The 17,607-nt window shown below is 41.7% G+C and overlaps 1 protein-coding gene across 1 annotated transcript in view; it reads right to left on the bottom strand.

Annotated features, from left to right (window-relative positions):
• The window catches only part of EPHA4 (EPH receptor A4), a 131,172-nt gene that overhangs the window by 11,548 nt on the left and 102,017 nt on the right, over positions 1-17,607 (bottom strand). The window contains exons 6-11 of the mRNA XM_032803614.2: positions 16,525-16,649; positions 15,268-15,427; positions 13,886-13,997; positions 6,747-6,805; positions 4,666-4,779; positions 4,266-4,451 (exon numbers count right to left, since the gene is read on the bottom strand). Of these exons, the coding sequence (XP_032659505.1) occupies positions 4,266-4,451; positions 4,666-4,779; positions 6,747-6,805; positions 13,886-13,997; positions 15,268-15,427; positions 16,525-16,649 (756 nt within the window). The remainder of the gene's footprint in view (positions 1-4,265; positions 4,452-4,665; positions 4,780-6,746; positions 6,806-13,885; positions 13,998-15,267; positions 15,428-16,524; positions 16,650-17,607) is intronic.

Below are 17,607 nucleotides of genomic sequence, written 5' to 3'. Positions count from 1 at the left end.
GAGATAAAAATGAGTTGCACATGATTTTACTGCCAAGACACCTGTCTTGCACAATCTAATTTAATTTAAAAAGCGCCAAGCTTATGCCTCAGCTGTAGGGATCTGGAAAATAAATATTATGGGACAAAAACATTTAAGGGTTCCATCTGGAAGGTTAACCCTTTGGGTGACTTGTTGACAAGGTCTTTAACTAAAGAGGCCTTGGGTCTTAAGGGAACCTATGACTGGATAATTGCTTGCTAAAGAAGTAGAAGGGAGGGGGAACCAGATAGAGTTGTTCAAACTTGAAAAATTGTTGGGATAATTCAATTCTTTGCTAGAATATGCATTTTCTTTTAGAGGCAGTCTCAGTGAGCACTTGGATTCTTTTTCTTTTTTTGAAAAATCAAAGCTTTAGGGGAGTGGAAAGCGGTCAGCAGCTAAAAGATATTCAGCTGCAGCTTGAGATTTGAGCATGCAAAATATAAACTCCTTTCTCCCACCTCACCCCCCATCCCTGACTTTCTCAGTCCGGAACCTGTATCCTGTATGTCTCACTATTTCTAAATGAGCCTTCTCCATTTCCCACATAAAATAAACGATTCAATGAATTGTGTCAAATATGGAGTCAAATGCAGTAGCAGCACTCATCTTTCCATACTGCAATAGGGAAAAGCTAACTTTAAGAAATGTAAAAAGAAATATTGGGTTACTGACACAGAATGGTAACTAAAAAAATGGCCTATCGCATAATAATAAATAATAATAATAATGAATAAATATGCACATACAGAAAGAATGCTTGACATACAAAGTTATATGGCTCTGATCCTGCAGGTGAGAAACCTCAATGACTTCAATGGATTAAGCAGGCATCATGTTCAGACACTGTGTTTGAAGGATTGAGGCCAATCTAATTACTCCTGTTTTAAAAATGACCAATGAGAGGCATACAGGGCCGGCTCCAGGCATCAGCGTTCCAAGCATGTGCTTGGGGTGGCACTTTTCAAGGGGCGGTACTCCATTTTGGGGTTTTTTTTTTGTTTCAGCAGTGGCACTCCCCCCCCCCCTTTTTTTTTTTTTTTTTGCTTGGGGCAAAAAACTTGGAGCTGGCCCTGGAGGCATAAAGAGATTAAGTGATTGCCAAGCGCAGTTCCATGAGAGGCTGTGTGAATTCTACAAGGAGATCAGCTTCCTCAACCCCAACCGAAGTCAGAGACTTCGTATTGTTCAGCTCCTTGGAGGGTGGCAGTCAGAAACAGAAACCTAGATTCCTGCTTCTCTTCTCTAATCGGTAGACAACACTGCTTCTTCCTTCAAAAAAAAAAAAAAGAAAGAAAGAAATTCCTGTCTCTGAGATCATTCACTTTTGTTTTCAGACTGATAGGAACTGCTTCGAAAAAGGGAATTTTATAGGGGAGAGAGGGTTCAACCAACCTGTGACCTAAACTGCAGATGCCTTCAATATAAAGATAGAGCTGAGTTGGCAAAAATGCACAACTTTTCCTTGCTCCATTCACCAGCAGTATCTGCTCAGAACAATTCACTATTAAAACTGGCCATCTGTGAAATATTTTAGCACTGAAAAGCTCCCATAATTATTTCTACATCAGTGCATTTTTCACTCAAGAGAACGCTTCCCCCTTGTAATTCTGGCAAAAGTATGAGCGCTGTAGCTAGGCTGACCTCCCCCCCTCCCCCCATGTAAAGGGTGCTAGGTGATGCAAGAATGCTTTCATCAATCTGGCTAATGGTGTTTCTACAGCATGGAGAAACCCCCTTCCTTTGATGCGTCTGCACTGCAAAACTTCAGCGCCATAATTATGCCACTAAAGTCCCTGTTAACATAGATGCAGTCTCAGATTCCTGATTCTCCTATCATTTTAGCCAATGCCCAAAACTCTCATTATCATAATCACATGCCACCTTTGCTCATGTAGACCAACATGCATTTGAAATTGTAATCAGGCAGCTGGATACCTACTCATCTGATTTGCATGAACAAAGGTAAGCTTTGAGCAAAACAATTATGTGTGTGTGATCTTAAAAGCCTTGGCTGAATATATGCATTCTTACAGGAAAAGGCTGGGATAAGATATCACTCCCCCTCCTTCTCCATACAGGAAAATTCACCTATCTGAGCATTCATCAGTAAGAATGGAAACCATTCTAATCCAATCTGCATATTTCCCTATTTCATTTACCCTTTGCAACTGTGACCGGTCATTTGACAGAACAAATACGTCTAAATGAGTTTTAATTAACCTCCCTCAATCAAAATACACTTTGTCAATTTAAAAGAAAGGGAGACTCTCTTTCAGTGCATTAACACATAATTCCATTACTCAGGCGCTGCTTGAGTAGTGGGGAAGTGGGAGGGGGTGAGAGAGGCTGGGGAAGGAGCAAGTTACTATCATCTAGTCAATTATAAAAGTACTTGACTAACAGCCAATAATGCATTCGTACTTTCCTGCTTCCTCTCTTTCAGCACTCCACCTCCACAATTCATCTTGCATTTTAGTTTTCAGTTTATTAAATGCATTCATTTATCACAATGTTCAGAAAACCTACAAGAGGAATTGAGATGAATGTCTTCTTAAGTAGCCCTGTTTACCAAACAGCAACAGCTTTGAGGTGCCCGAGCTGGCTGGTAGCAGAAGAGCTGCTTCCTGGGAGCCAGATGACAGGACACACTGGGGTCAGCCTACCACCTTCTCAGTGAAAATGTTAAATCATTTTAATTCGGTGAGAACTGCATTATGCAAATACCTCCAGTCATTTATAACAGTTACAGCTGTACTAGCTAAGGGGTTTTAGAGCCTTGGTGGGATTTCAATACAAAGATTCTCCTGTTGCTTCTCTCTTTTCCAGAAGTGCTATGAAAATCAGTCTGCAGCAAACATATCACTACCTACTCAGAAATGCCCCCCACCCCTTTTTAAAGGGAACAGACCTGCAAAGGTATTTAATTATAATATTATCTTTTAATTAAAGTACTCACACACTTAGCAAGGCCTCATAAGCCATAGGCAATAGCAGTCTGAATGTCTTTTTTTTCCTTGTGGAACTTTGTATTTAAAAGAAAACAATGATATTCTATACTAATTATATTTCCAGCCGCAGCAAATATCCTGCACCTTAGAAGGGGGAATTCAAGGGTATAAAAGGGAGAGACTTTCAAAGGCACGAATGGGAGAGTTAGGAATCCAACTCCCATTTGACATTCCAGAGGGGATGGGTGTCTGAGATCTTCCCTAAATGAAATATTCTTATTGTCACTGATTTTTTCCCACCCTTTAGCTCATTTCTAAAGTTAATTCATTAAAAATTATGGGCTCTCCACTCTCACTTTAATCAGCCACTTTATTTCAATATCCAGAGATCTTTTTAATTAAATGCCATGCATTCTCATTGCTATGTGAAGGGTTGAATGCACAAACCCCATCCACTCACAACAATGGATGCAGAGGGTTCATTCTGCTACTACACTACACTGAAAATGAACCCCTAAATCTAAAGAATCCTCTACTTTTACCACTCTGCAGATTGTTCTGCAGCTATTCTATGTATTGTATTTGGAGCACAGCCATCTTAAACAGTAACTGTCTCCACTACACAGTCTCAGTGGTGCTTTATGAAGTCAGACCCACATGGGTCTCGCAGGTGTATTTCAGTTCTGGCTTGGAAACGGCATCTGTTGAGCTTTGTCGTATTCTTATTGAGACAGAATTCAAATACTAAGTGAATGTTAACAGGCTTCAAACAAAATGATTGACCAGGTGTTACTGTAAATGGAGGCAAAGCTAGCAGAGTCATAAATCAGAGACAGCATATATGCAAATCATACTAAAATAAAGACTACTTTATTTCAAAGACCTGCTCCTCACAGATACGCCTTGTACTTCAAAGCACACCAACACTGTAGTTGTGTTTTGATTTTTTTTTAAGTATTTAAAATACTTTGCTTACCATCTGCCTTCACCTATCTTGTAACAAGCAGCTCAGTCTAGCAAAGGTTTGAAAGATGCCTGCGTAGCATACCAAAAAAACTGCAGTATTAATTCCCCCTAAAAAATCTTGCACAAGCTGCCTGCAGATAGGGTATCAGCTGAAACTATAAACCCATTTACAGCTGACAACAAGATTAATGACTTGTCCTCCACTGATTTCCTCCCATTAGCTATCAGTGGATCTGCTCCATCTGTCACTTAACAGGGAAAAAAATATGCAGATTTAATTTCTCAATGACTTCCAAATTGGCCTTGTCACAGAAATGACCTACTTACATTTGGTAACTACGCCTTCCAAATGGATGATATTGGGATGGTCAAATTGTCCCATGATGCTGGCTTCACTTAAAAAGTCCCTCCTCTGTTTGTCGGTGTACCCAGCTTTCAGAGTCTTGATAGCAACATAGATCTCTCTCTTGCCTGGTACTTTGAGACGTCCACTGCACACTTCACCAAATTCACCTGCAGGAAAAAGACCAAACAGTCAGCCATGAACCTGAACCGCATGTGACTCTCTGTAGTCAAAACGTAATTATCAATGCACTTTTGAAAGTTCCTGTTTGTTTTAGAGTTGTTACACAAACGACAGTTAGAGCTCAAGGTACCTAAACACCAATGAAAGCTATGCATTACAAAAACAGATTTACTGCACAAACACACATGTCCTGAAACTTACCCACACCTATGACTTTTTCAATCTTTATACAGGAGGCATCGATTTCTTTGGCAAATTCCCGCACAGCTTGGTTTGGATCCTCATATGTAAAAGGATCCACATATGTTCTCACACCTGAAAGACAAAAATGCTTTATTTGATGTCACTGATCTACATACTGCTGAGCACAGAACATACAAGGAGCGAATTCTTAATGGTATACAAGAGCAAAGAAAGTGTCCAATAAAGATTCACCATGTCGGCACGGACTGAATAAAGAAGAAAGGACTTAAGGAGATTCCAGTGTGCTTTTATTTTTAAAGGCAAACATTTAATTTCGCATCTATTGAAACATAGCATCAGGCTTTTGACTGTGAATGAACTCCATATATCACTGATATCGGTAGCAGGCTAACTAGCTGGCTGCAGCCCTGTGACTTAGGCCTGGTCTACACTACACAGTTAGATCAATGCAAGGCAGCTTATGTCAACCTAATTATGTCAATGTACACACTACAGCCTTGTCCCGCCAATGTAAATGCCCCACTACGCCGACATAACTCCACCTTCATGAGAGAGGTGGGGCTTCTGTCAGCGTACTTAGGGGGGTGCAGTGTCTGTTTAGATACTGTTCCTTATATTGGCTGTTGGCTATCTTGTCAATTTCATGGCTCCATGCTCCAGCTAGAGACCAGCTGCCCTCGGCTCCCAGCTGGGTTGTGCCTGCCCGGCTCCCCACTCAGGGAGCCGAGAAGCCCGTGTGGCTGACACTCCCCCCCCAACACACTCCTGGTAGAGAATGGGGAGCCAAGAAGCCCGGGCTGCTGCCTGGTGGGCAGCTGGGCTCCCGATGGGGAGCTATGTGGAACTGAGATCCCTGTCTCTCAATCCCCAACTCTGCCCTTCTTCAGCCGGTGGAAGCGCTCCTAGTAAGGATGTACACCACCGACAGAGGGAGGGTAGTGTGGACATCAGCCACTGCAGTAATTACTGTGGTGGCTGTAAGCTGACCTAACATAGGTCAAACTTAAATCTGTAGTGTGAACATGCCCTCAGAGAATAAAGTATGCATAACTTCCATTTTTTGGGCCAGGGGAGTTCTGAGTTCAGAACCTAAGCTTGATCCTTCACTCAATAGAACTAGAAACAACAGCACGTTCAATCACTGAGACTATATCTACACTACAGTGCGGTACTGCTTGTGGTGGAGATGCTCTAAGCCAGGGATCGGCAACCTTTCAGAAGTGGTGTGCTGAATCTTCATTTATTCACTCTAATTTAAGGTTTTGCACACCAGTAATACATTTTAATGTTTTTAGAAGGTCTCTTTCTATGTCTATAATATATAACTAAACTATTGTTGTATGTAAAGTAAATAAGGTTTTTAAAATGTTTAAGAAGCTTAATTTAAAATTAAATTAAAATACAGAGCCCCCCGGACCGGTGGCTAGGCCCTGGGCAGTGTGAGTGCCACTGACAATCAGCTCGTGTGCTGCCTTTGCCACACGTGCCACAGGTTGCCTACCCCCTGCTCTAAACCAACGGGAGGGAGCTCTCCCGGGGGGTTAACAGCTCTTGCCTCTGCGAGAGACAGTAGCTATGTCGGCGGAGAAGCTCTCCTGCCAACATAGCGCTGTCTAAACAGGCGCTTAGGGTGGTATAATTTATGTTGCTCAGGAGTTTTGATTATTCACACCCAAGTGATGTAAGTTATACTGAAGTAACCTGTAGTGTACACAAGGTTTGAGGAAGGAATGTATGCCTCATATTTCCCCTTAAGCACCTCCTCTGGCCTATCCTGAAGCATCCTTGATATATACTGGGCAGAAAAGCATGCCTATCATCTTCAGCCAGAAGTAGAGGTTGCCAAAACCTTTGAGTAGGAGGGAAGAAAAAAAATCTCCCCAAAAATCCCAAAGGTTTTTTGAATAAAGCCTGCCATTCAAAGTTTCCCTGCTACTAGGTGCTTCGTTCTGGCAGCAGAGGGTTGCAAACAAGGAAATTTCATCTCAAGAGGAATGTCATTCTTTATCTTCTAAGCATAAGAACACAGACATGCTTTGTGAACCAGATCAAAAAAACCGAGCACCACTGCCTTTTACCTTGATTCAAATGTTTCTCCTCATCTGCCTCTTGCTTGGCCTTACTGTACTTACTGCGTCTGTCAGGATGAAAAAGAGCATTACAATTCAAAATAAATCTCTTAATTTAGGAGACGAACTCAGAATCTTCTTGACCTGCGACTTGAATTGCTATACCTGACAAGACTTATGTTCTGGGTTTGTCCTACAACAGTTGATAACTTAATTTATAACCAACAGCCTTGCAAGAAGCTGCATTCCCTACACAGCTCTAGGTGTTACTGTCGTCAACAAACTTACCAAGGGAAACAAAAAACCTCAAATTTACATCTTTCCATTCAAGAAAAAGAAGGAGGTTTGTTTTGCAGCTACTTTTCTTTAAAACACAGATCTTTGTAATTCTGAAGCCAAATTTTGAAAGCGGACCCAATTAGGCCTTTGGGTTTTTTTAGCGTAATTAAATGTGGATGCAAATGCTAACATTTAGATGTCTAACTGATTGATTTGCAAGCACAATCAGGCAGACATCTAAATACTAGCCTTTGTACCCACTCTAATTGCACAAAATTAGAGGTGGAATTTAAAAAGCAAGTCTGTTCAGTCTACACAGCTGTGAATATTAATATGATAGGTGGTACAGCATATTAAGTTTATACATTATTATTTCTACACGTAAACACACAACTATTTATACTATTTATGTCTTTAATTTTAAAAAAGCATTTGAGTTTAGCTTTAAGCATCAAAGTTTGTGTGGATTTGAGAGAAGTTAATACCAGAAATATCTCTGTAGTGAGGACTTTTATACCGAAAGCTGCCGAGTTTGAATCTAAGGTTTGGTTTGACCCACTATAAAGAGCAGAGGACAGTTGAAAAGTACAGAGCCAGATCAAAAGTCAAAGGAACCCAAAGCTGGGGGTTGTTACTGCCCATCTACTTCACTTGCTTGCTCCTGTATGGGCCTCCTAATCTCTAATCTCATGATACTGACCTCCTTTGTAAAGCATTCTTGAGACCTCCTACATCTGAACATAAGAACAGTCACACTGGGTCAGACCAAAGGTCCATCTAGCCCAGTATCCTGTCTTTTGACAGTGGCCAGTGCCAGGTGCCCCAGAGGAAATGAACAGAATGGGAAATCATCAAGTGATCCATTCCCTGTCGCCCATTCTCAACTTCTGGCAAAAAGAGGCTAGGGACATCATCCCTGCCCATCCTGGCTAACTGTCATTGATGGACCTATTCTCCATAAATTTATCTAGTTCTTTTTTGAACCCCGTTATAGTTTTGGCCTTCACATCATCCTCTCGCAAGGAGCTCCATAGGTTGACAGTGCATTGTGTGAAAAAAGACTTCCTTTTTTTTTTTTTAAACTTGCTGACTATTAATTTCATTTGGTGACCCCCTAGTTCTTGTGTTATGAGAAGGAGTAAACAGCACTTCCTTATTTACTTTCTCTACACCAGTCATGATTTTATAGACCTCTATCATATCCCCCCTTAGTCAACTCTTTTCCAAGCTGAAAAGTCCCAGTCTTACTAATCTCCCCTCACATGGAAGCCGTTCATTTTTGTTGCCCTTTTCTGAACCTTTTCCAATTCCAATATATCTTGTTTGACATGGGGCAACCACATCTGCACGCAGTATTCAAGATGTGAGCGTACCATAGAGGCAATATATTTTCTGTCTTATTATCTATCCCTTTCTTGATGATTCACAACATTCCGTTCGCTTTTTTGACTGCCGCTGCACATTGAGTGGATGTTTTCAGAGAACTATCCACAATGACTCCAGATCTCTTCCTTGAGTGCTACACATCAGAGCTAGGTATTGTTATATAGTATTGAAGGGATCAAGTACTGACATCAATGGTGAAACTTCCAACAGTCCAGACTGGGTCTGGCTGGGCAAGGAGATTGGGACTGGAAGCCAGGGGGACTAAACTCAGAAAAGAAACATATGTGGGGAGACTGGGATTGGCTAAGTAAGGAGATTGGGACTAGTAGCCAGGGGCAGGGGGGAGTAAGGAAATGAGTGAAATGAACCACACGAGGAGCCTGGGAAAGAAGACTGGAGCAGCTAGACAACTAGAATGATACGGAATTGGGGGGTGAAGTGAGATCAAAACTTGGATCTGGACCCTGGAGGGAGAAACTAGGATTGTCTGGGCAAAGAGACTGGGATTGGAATGAGAAGCACTGGCAATGAGGACTAGGACTAGGTTGGAGAGGAGAATGGGACTGGGTTGAGGAGATGGGGTGGCAAAAAGACAGGACAGGGGCAGGTTAGAGGAGATAGAGTATTAGGGGTCACGTTGGGGAGAACAGAAAGAAAGATCTGTGACTACCACAACACTCTCCCCTCCAGAGCCTGGAATGAACTCACAATTCCTGAAGGCTGTCAGCACATACCTGTGATAAAGTACGTCTCATCTCCTTTCGGTGTTTCTCCATACAGAAGATGAGAACCTACGTGTGCTTATCTGTTTCTCCAGTAGCTAACATTGCATTTCCTAACTTCTGAGTGCTTGCTTTTGCAAGCATAAGGTTTTTCTAACACAGCTTATCGTGTGCAATATGCCAAATAATTTACCAACAACATGGAGAGGAAAAAACACCAAACAGTCCCACACTGCTCTTGATTCAGGTCTCACAGCTCCCTATAATGTCCTGGGAATCATATTCATACACCAAGGACCGCACATACCACAAATGCCTGTGAACTTCTTTCTTTGCTATGTCAATTGGAAACCAATACTTTCGAATACAAGGAAACCATTAAAAAAACCCTCTAAATCCAAATGCCGAGTAAAGCCGTTTTCATTGCCTGGGGACTGACTGTTGCAGTGAATCAAGGGACCAAATGCTGCTCTGAAAGTCAGCACAAAATGTGACCCAATGTCTATAAGTGTATAATAGGAATGGACCTTTAACAGAGGAACATGTGAGCAGTGCTATTGTTGTGCATGAATAGAATGCTTTCAGTTAAGTAAATGATCACCATGCAGCCTAACTTAGGAAAAAAGTTATTCTGAATTTTACGTATGACCCCTCCAATCTAATTCAATTAATACTGAAATGAAGAAGTGAGAAATGCAATGCAAATGTGTGTTACATGAAAGTGACTTAAGTATTAAAATACCCCTTTTGTCTTGTTTAAAAACTTCCCTCTAAGCCCTACACAAAAACTAGCACAAAACACCCTAGGATGCATAACAGGTAAAGGGAAACACAGGAATTACTGTTCAAGCAATATAATTGTAGCTTATTAGCTTTTAATAATACCTTCCAAACTAACTACCTGGCTTCCACTTCTATCTTTGTCACCTGTTGACCTTTTCTCCTTGGCTTGGGGCGGGACACTGCTGCCTACAATTGTCCCTGGGGGGAAAAAAAACCTGGAAGCTCATTATTCAGTCATTGAGCCATAGGGAGGAAATCTGGACATGAACTGACATCCACAGAGAGCTCACCTGAATGACAGAAGGAAACCTTTGTCCCAGGTTTGAATTCCATAATTATAGGGATTTTGGGGTGGTGATTAAATAGGGGCGGTATTCAGGAAGAGAATACAGAAGCTTTCACAAACTGCAGGGGTCAGAAATGCAGGCAAGCCTACAGGTGGGACTTGGAGATAAAGAAGGGGTGGGGCTTTTTTCCCTATAGGCCTACCCGACAAACAACAAAGGGGGGGATTAGCATGCATTGTGGTGAAGCAGCATGCACTCTGGGCTGCTCTCTCAGCCTCTGCATGGCTGCTGGCACCTTTACCATTTACAAACAAAAGGGGAGCTGAGGGTTAGAGCTGCTCTGATTAAAATACTGCCTGCCAGGAGATCACAAGGCTATGACTGAGGTAGCCTGGTGTTCCAAGGCTCATTAGCAAAAGGTGGACAACTCATTCTAAATGCCCACCATCTGCCTCAGTGAGTAGGGGAACTTTATGGGGGCAGTTGCTGAGGGATACCAGGTAGCTCCTCCCCCCGGGAGTCTCTGGCACCCACTGGCCAGCTGGGGGCAGGGCAGCATTCCCCAGCTGCCCAGGATTTAACCTGGCCTGACAGATGCTGCTGATCTGGCTAATCGCCCATTTGAAGGGTCAGGAAGGAATCTTTTCTCCCATAGGCCAAGTAGTAGAGGACCAGGGAGTTTTTTGCTGTCCTAGCTGTACCGTCAAGCCACAGTGGGTTAAGTACGAAAGCGCTTAAGGTTGGATTGTTAACTCGTCACAACCTCCAGCCACTTTCCACTGCAGATGAAAGACTTAAATCAACAGTTCCCACAGTAAAAGACCTGAAATTTGGAGATGGGCTTTGGGCTCAAGGGACAGGGTGAGTCCATGTGGCCCTCATGGTCCCCACCCTTCTGCACCCTCCACCCCCCTTGTAGGAGTTGTGGTGCTAGGGGACTCAGAGAGAGAGCAGCATCTGGGAGGGGAAGGTGTAGGCTAAGGAGAGCCTACGCCAAGTTACAGGTTATATGGTAAGGAGCCCTGTAACCCCTTCACTGGAACCAATTAAATGCCTGGTAGAGGAGAGTATGGGCGATGGGAGGGTAGTACTTCTTGTCTGTGCCAAAGTTTAATAAAAGCTGCTGCCTGCCACATAATTCCATGCCTGAGTCTGTTTTCATTTTGCTGCTGTGTCTGCAACAAATCTGGAGAGTGGAAGGTAAACCAATCTACTAGCCAAGAGACCTTTTTACATGACACATTTGTTTAAAAAAAAAAAAAAATTGATTACATAATCAAAAAACGATTCATAAAAGCCATCTTTCTCCACTCAACTCTCTTCTGAAAATAAAGCCTCATCCTCTTGCTCCAAATGTTCCCCAAAAGCTACATTTGAAATAGTCTGAATTTAGCGGCGTGCTTGTAGGAAAGCTTTGTAGAAATGCTCAAGCTGCCATCTGTCCTTTGCTGTATGAATTTACATGACTTAATCAACGCAAGTTTAAACTAACACTTAAGTGGATTAATCCTAATGTTAACAAACTCTCCCAGGGACAGAAGAGAACAACATATTCTCGGGCTGCTGGAGGTAGGAGACAGCAGGGTTCTTAGGAAAGTTTCTGCCATGAAGATGAATTTTGGTTTTTTGAGCACTGATTTGATTTAATGCTAAATGACAATATTAGTCCAGTTTCAAACGTGGGCACTCTAAATGAAAATCCCTATCCCACATTAGGATACTGATATGAGTACAACTGCACAGAATGGAGGTTTGTATACCTATGTGCAGATTTGATGGCACAACTATGAGATTTAGGCCAGGTGTACATTAGAAAAGGTTTGCTGGTATAGCTACACTGGCAAAGCCTCCTGGTGCAAGCGGTTTGGCGAGCAAAATAAGCTATGCTGGCAAAAGTCCTTTTATGCTGGTATAACAATGTCCACTCTTGAGCTTCTGTTGGTATAGAAATGTCACAAAAATTCATCTCTCCTACCAATATGGCCATACTGGCAAACGTTTCTAGTGCGGATTCGCCTTGGGTGCCCCATCAAGGTACCCGCTTTTGAAAACTGGGCTCTGTTTATCAATAGCTACTCCCAACTACTGGAGCTAAGTGTATGTATTCACAGAATATCCCATGAAGGGGCCTCATGGTTTTTGCTGCTTTAGCATTTCATTTACTTTGTTACGTCTCTTCTCTTCCGCAGCCTCTCTAAAACCTAATGAGGCAGAGGTGTGGGGCATCTTTGAACCCACTGCCACTTGACTAACTTATCTGCATTCCCACCAGCACTTAGGGCAGCCTTTGGTCCTGGCTACCAGGCTACTCTTTATCCGTGTTTTGTCCAATTTAAACACTTCTAGGCAGAGATAACTAAACAGACAGCCTGAGTGGGGAGAAGAATTGGCTGAGTACGCATCAGCGAGTCTGTCAGCTACCAGGCTCCAGGCAGCCTTTCCTTTGACAGCTTTATGGCCGATACTAAAGAGAATCAATACTAGGGCACGGGGTTGACATTTCATTTTCTAAAAAGTGATCCATTGAGGGCCAATCACCAACCCATGTTTATCAGCCTTGAGAAGTGGCATTTTTTTTTTTATTGGGGGAGGTGGGGAAGGAATCATCTCAGAACAACTCGACAGGCTCAATTCTCCAAGGTGGCGACTCATAATTAGAAATCCAATGTATCCCGCTATCAATCTGGCTTTAAATAATAAAGTGATCAATAAAAGCAGAGAGGAGATTAAGTCATCAATGCTGGTGATGCTATTTTCTGTTGCAATGGCTTTTAATAAACCTGTCTCTCTGCATTACATTTTCATATGTTCTTTTCCTCTTTTTTTCCTGCCAGCATGGATGCTTTGAGCTGAACACCCACAGAAAGCCATTACAATGCATGACTACTTACCAGATATTATAATCACACTGATTTAACTGCTCTTTTTAAGATGATTTGAAATGAAAGAGTAAATCAAAAGGAAGTTGTGCCCATTTATAGCTAATAAGATCAGACCCTACTATGGAGAGTGGGCCAACTTGTATTCTCTCCTCTCTGATATGAGATGCTGTAGTGATTTTTCTGAGGGGTAAACCTTGTTTCGGGGGCAGAAGCAGGTGCTTGATAGATTATAGTTCTGCCTGACAATGTAAGCAAAGGACCCAGTCTGGTGTGTTACTGTATACGAAGTACTGAGTGCCTATGGCTTCTCTTTAGTGTCTTTCTTCCCCACAATGGAAGAACTACCCCAATGGCTGATGCAGACATGTACAGACAACTGGGAGTATTAAAACCAAAAATCAAAAACATCCAAGCAAGACTCTTTGAGGTTCTCCATGCGCGTTACTTCACTGCAGTACTGCTTTCCTTCCCCTACATATAACAAGCTAACCCAAGAAGATCCTCTGCACTCAGACTCATTAAACTCAACATCAAATTACAATATCTGCAGCTCTCCAGTTGGCTTGTTTCTCAATCCCAGTTACAGAAATCAGCTTTGCATGTGAAGGGCAAATAGCGCTGGAACTATTACCATTACATTACATACTGCTGTGGTACTAATGCTGAGAAGATCAAAGCTACATGGGAGAGAGCTTGTAATGCAAATGCACTGTTTATGATGCTAATCAAAGAATTCAGCTTTGTTTGGATGAGACAAAAAGCTCCCTTATGAAAGAGAGCGGGAGAGAGAGAGAGGCTTAAGTTCTTACCTCCTGCTGATGACAAAAGCAGCAATGAGAATGACCACGAGAACAACACTGCCAGCCACTGAGACAAGAAGCACTGTGGGATTGGTACCATCACCAATGATGGGGGAAGGAACTAGAGACAGAGAAGACATCAGTTAGTGTCACACACCCAGGGCACAGCTACCTGTAGTACAAAATTGTCAAAAGCAACACTTAGTGCTGTGTTCTGGTTTGCAGAGGCAGTTCAGAGTATTACTCAAAGCCAGTCTCAGGCCTTCATTATGTATTCATTCAACATAATTTTCCAGGAGGGCCCTAATTAGTTAAAGACATTACGTTTGATAATGGTTTGGGGAACTTCAACTTGCTGAGAACAAGGACTTCCTCTCCTTCGCCCCTCCGTTCTCAGTCAGAGGGTATAATGCCTGTTTTATTGCCCACTGAATTGCTTCCCAGTTTACTTTATTTTTTTTTAATGGACCAGATGCTCATTCCTCACTGACACAAACAGAGCAAGTTGTTTTTAAAATGTCTTCCCTCTGCCTGGTGGATTGACTATTTTAAGTTTTCTCATGCCATGCCTGAGGGAAGTTAACAGAGTGACGTGACCTGAAGTGATTTAAACAGACCTGAATAATGGAAATTAAAGAAACACGTTCGGTCATATCCTCTTCCTTCCGCTGTCTTAGGAAGCAAACACTCCATTCACATTTTTGTGGACTATTACATGTTACCTTGACTTAAAACAAGTGAGAACCTACTCAGAGATAGCACAATCTACAAATGCCTCCTTTTGCAAAACTGTCTAAGAGAAAACACAAAGCAAGGAGACACACACAATATACCTCACTGATTCATATAAAAAAAGGAGAGTACATTAAAAAAGGGGAGTAATTGGGGTTTATCGTTCTTTATATGAGACACACTGGAAATGTATGCAAATAATGCATATCAGCATTAAAAGAAGTTGAGAATATAAATCTCCATGAATCAATGAAAGAAAAAACTTCAGAGCATTTATAGTGTGTACTTCTACCATACCACATTCAGATTTCTTCATTAAGATTTGTAAGCATCTTGCATCCAGTATGCAGCACATCCAAATAACTGTGCAATGTCACATTTACTAAGGCCGGATCAGAGAAACAGCAGTGGAAATGGCAGTCAACAGCCATTTTTACAAATCAAAGTGCCACACAGGAGTATGGCACAATATGGATGCCACATTCAAGTGAATAAATGAAAGTCTAACTCCCAATGAGCAACTCAGTCAAATTCAGTATAATCTGAGCAGAGTCAAGAAAGAAAAGAAAGAAAGAAAGAAAGAAAGAAAAAAAGCAAAAGAAATGGGGGAAGGAATGCATCTACTGTCAGCCCTCCGCCAATGATGCACATGTTGTTACCTGTGTTAGTTGTGAACTCAAATGGCCCACTGAAGTCTCCATATCCCGCTGCTGTCCTGGCTCGCACATGAAACACGTATGAAGTCAAAGGGTTCAGGCCTTTGATATCTGTGTTCCTGGCAGCTGTCTTCACAATACGATAGCTGCGCTCATTTTGGTCCTAGGAGCAACAGAGCACAGGGGTGAGGCACACAAAAATGTCTCCCTGCACAGTGAACCCTGGACCCCCAGTTCACTGCCAAATCTGTCTGAGGCTATGACTAATAGCATTTGACTTTTCAAAAGATCCCTAAAAAGGTTTTTGTTGTTACCCTTACTAGTACTGGGTTTTAAAAGGGGGTTTTGGGGATGGCCAGAAAGGATGATGGGAATGGTAGGTCTAATGTTCAGGTATCAATGACTGTTTCAGAAATCGAACGAGAAAATTCTCTGGAAAGTAACCAGGTCTTCAATCACGATCCTTCTGATTAACAAATATAATTTTATTCTTGCTCACTCTTTCTTTTTCCCCTCTTCCAGTCAGGAGCTACATATCCAAGAAACCCTTGGGAAATGTTTGCCAGAAAGCTCATGTCTTAACGTCTATTTCAGGCTGGAAAATATGTCAGAAAATGTAATCTATTTTCACTGAAAATCAGCTCCCCTTTTCTGGTTTTATTAGGGAGGCAAATAAGTGATTACCTTTAAAAAAGGAAAAAAAGAGAGAGAGAGAAAGAAAAGGCAATTGTTCATTTTCCAGGCAATCTTGAAAGCAAATAGCTCTTTTCATAGTTCTGTACTTGGGGAGAGACAAATTATTTTGTAGAAATAATGTCTCCCTATAACTTGGAAAGGCTGAAGAATGTAATTTTCTTTCCTTATTTTCTATTAAAAACCATCAAACCCACACCATCACTCTAAGCAGAAGCCATCGACTTAAACAGATCTTATCATTATTGCTGTGTTACATACTTCATTATTACACTTCTATCTCTGACGTAAGGCTAATGTATCACTACTTCTCGGCTATATTGATTCTCATTATAAATATGCTCACTGTAAAAACCTGGTTCTAAGGGAGAAAAAAAGAAAAACCCAAATACACTGTTAGAGCAGAGTGCAGTATATTAGTCTCATTATTCAGTGTAACTGTTCAAGTGTATGAAATCCCTAATTGGTTATGATTATGAAACCAAATCTATTTGGTCCCGATAATGAGATCCTATCTGGGAATGGCTGTAATGGAAACAAACCTCATCTGATCATTTTGAATAATACCTTCTCATAATATTTGACTTCATATTCCAAGATGACTCCATTCGGCCTGTTAGGTTCCAGCCAGGCCAAAGCAACGCTGTGTCTTGTTATTTCTTTAGCCTGGATCAAAGCAATTGGAGACGGAGCTGACAAGAAAAAAGAAAAACTGTATATTAGCAATATTTTATTTTTAAATGAGGATCATGTATTTTTAATTGTAGCTTTCCTACTCAATGGGCTTTGTGAATCTATAGCACTGCCGGGAATTAAAACGTCTCTTGAAGAAAAGACTTGTGTTTGAGCATACGGCTGCTTTTTTTGCTGTTATTACCTGCAGCACAGTGAGCTTTTATTCTTACAGAAAGATTCTTTAACAAGCGTATTCTTGGATTCTGGTCCATACTAGAGCAGGAGTCTCCAAAGTAACAACATGGTGGTCCAAGTATTGTCACGTTATACCATGCCTAGAGCCAAAGCCCTGTAAAAGGCTAACATACTAGAAAATAGGGTTGTGAGTTCAATCCTTGAGGAAGCCATTTGGAGATTGGTCCTGCTTTGAGCAAGGGGTTGGACTAGATGATCTCTTGAGGTCCCTTCCAATCATAATAATCTATGTTGGCTCATTTCTGAACTTTACTAAACGTGCTGCATGAGGCCTTGGAATTGCTTCATAGCAATTCCACCTATTCACCTTCCAATATTAACTGGTGTCATTTCACTAGCTATTAACATTACAAGAAATGAGATATTGAACCTTTGGATCAGTCCTGGTCCCTCTAAAGTTGAGGGACTTTTGCTTCAGTGAGAGCAGAATTGGGCCCACTGTGTACAAATTCAGCTTCTCCCATGAGCACTGGGATACTTGGATCTCAAGTATATAGGCCAGGTTTCTGCCAGCCTAACTCATGCTGTGAAGTACCATCATTTGTGAGTAGTCCAACTGAAGTCAATGGGCTTACCTCAGATGGTCAGATTCTGACTTTAATGGGACTACTTGGGGAGCCAGGTGCTACCCACCATGAAGAAGACATCAGAATCTGGTGTATTGTGAATAAGACTCCAATGGTAACTGTCTCTATATAAAAATGATAGCTAGTTACAGTT

Source organism: Chelonoidis abingdonii, chromosome 8 (genome assembly GCF_003597395.2).
Source record: "Chelonoidis abingdonii isolate Lonesome George chromosome 8, CheloAbing_2.0, whole genome shotgun sequence".
NCBI lineage: Eukaryota > Metazoa > Chordata > Testudines > Testudinidae > Chelonoidis > Chelonoidis abingdonii.
Note: the sequence above shows the minus strand (reverse complement) of the source record. Positions and strands in the feature narration are given on the sequence as shown.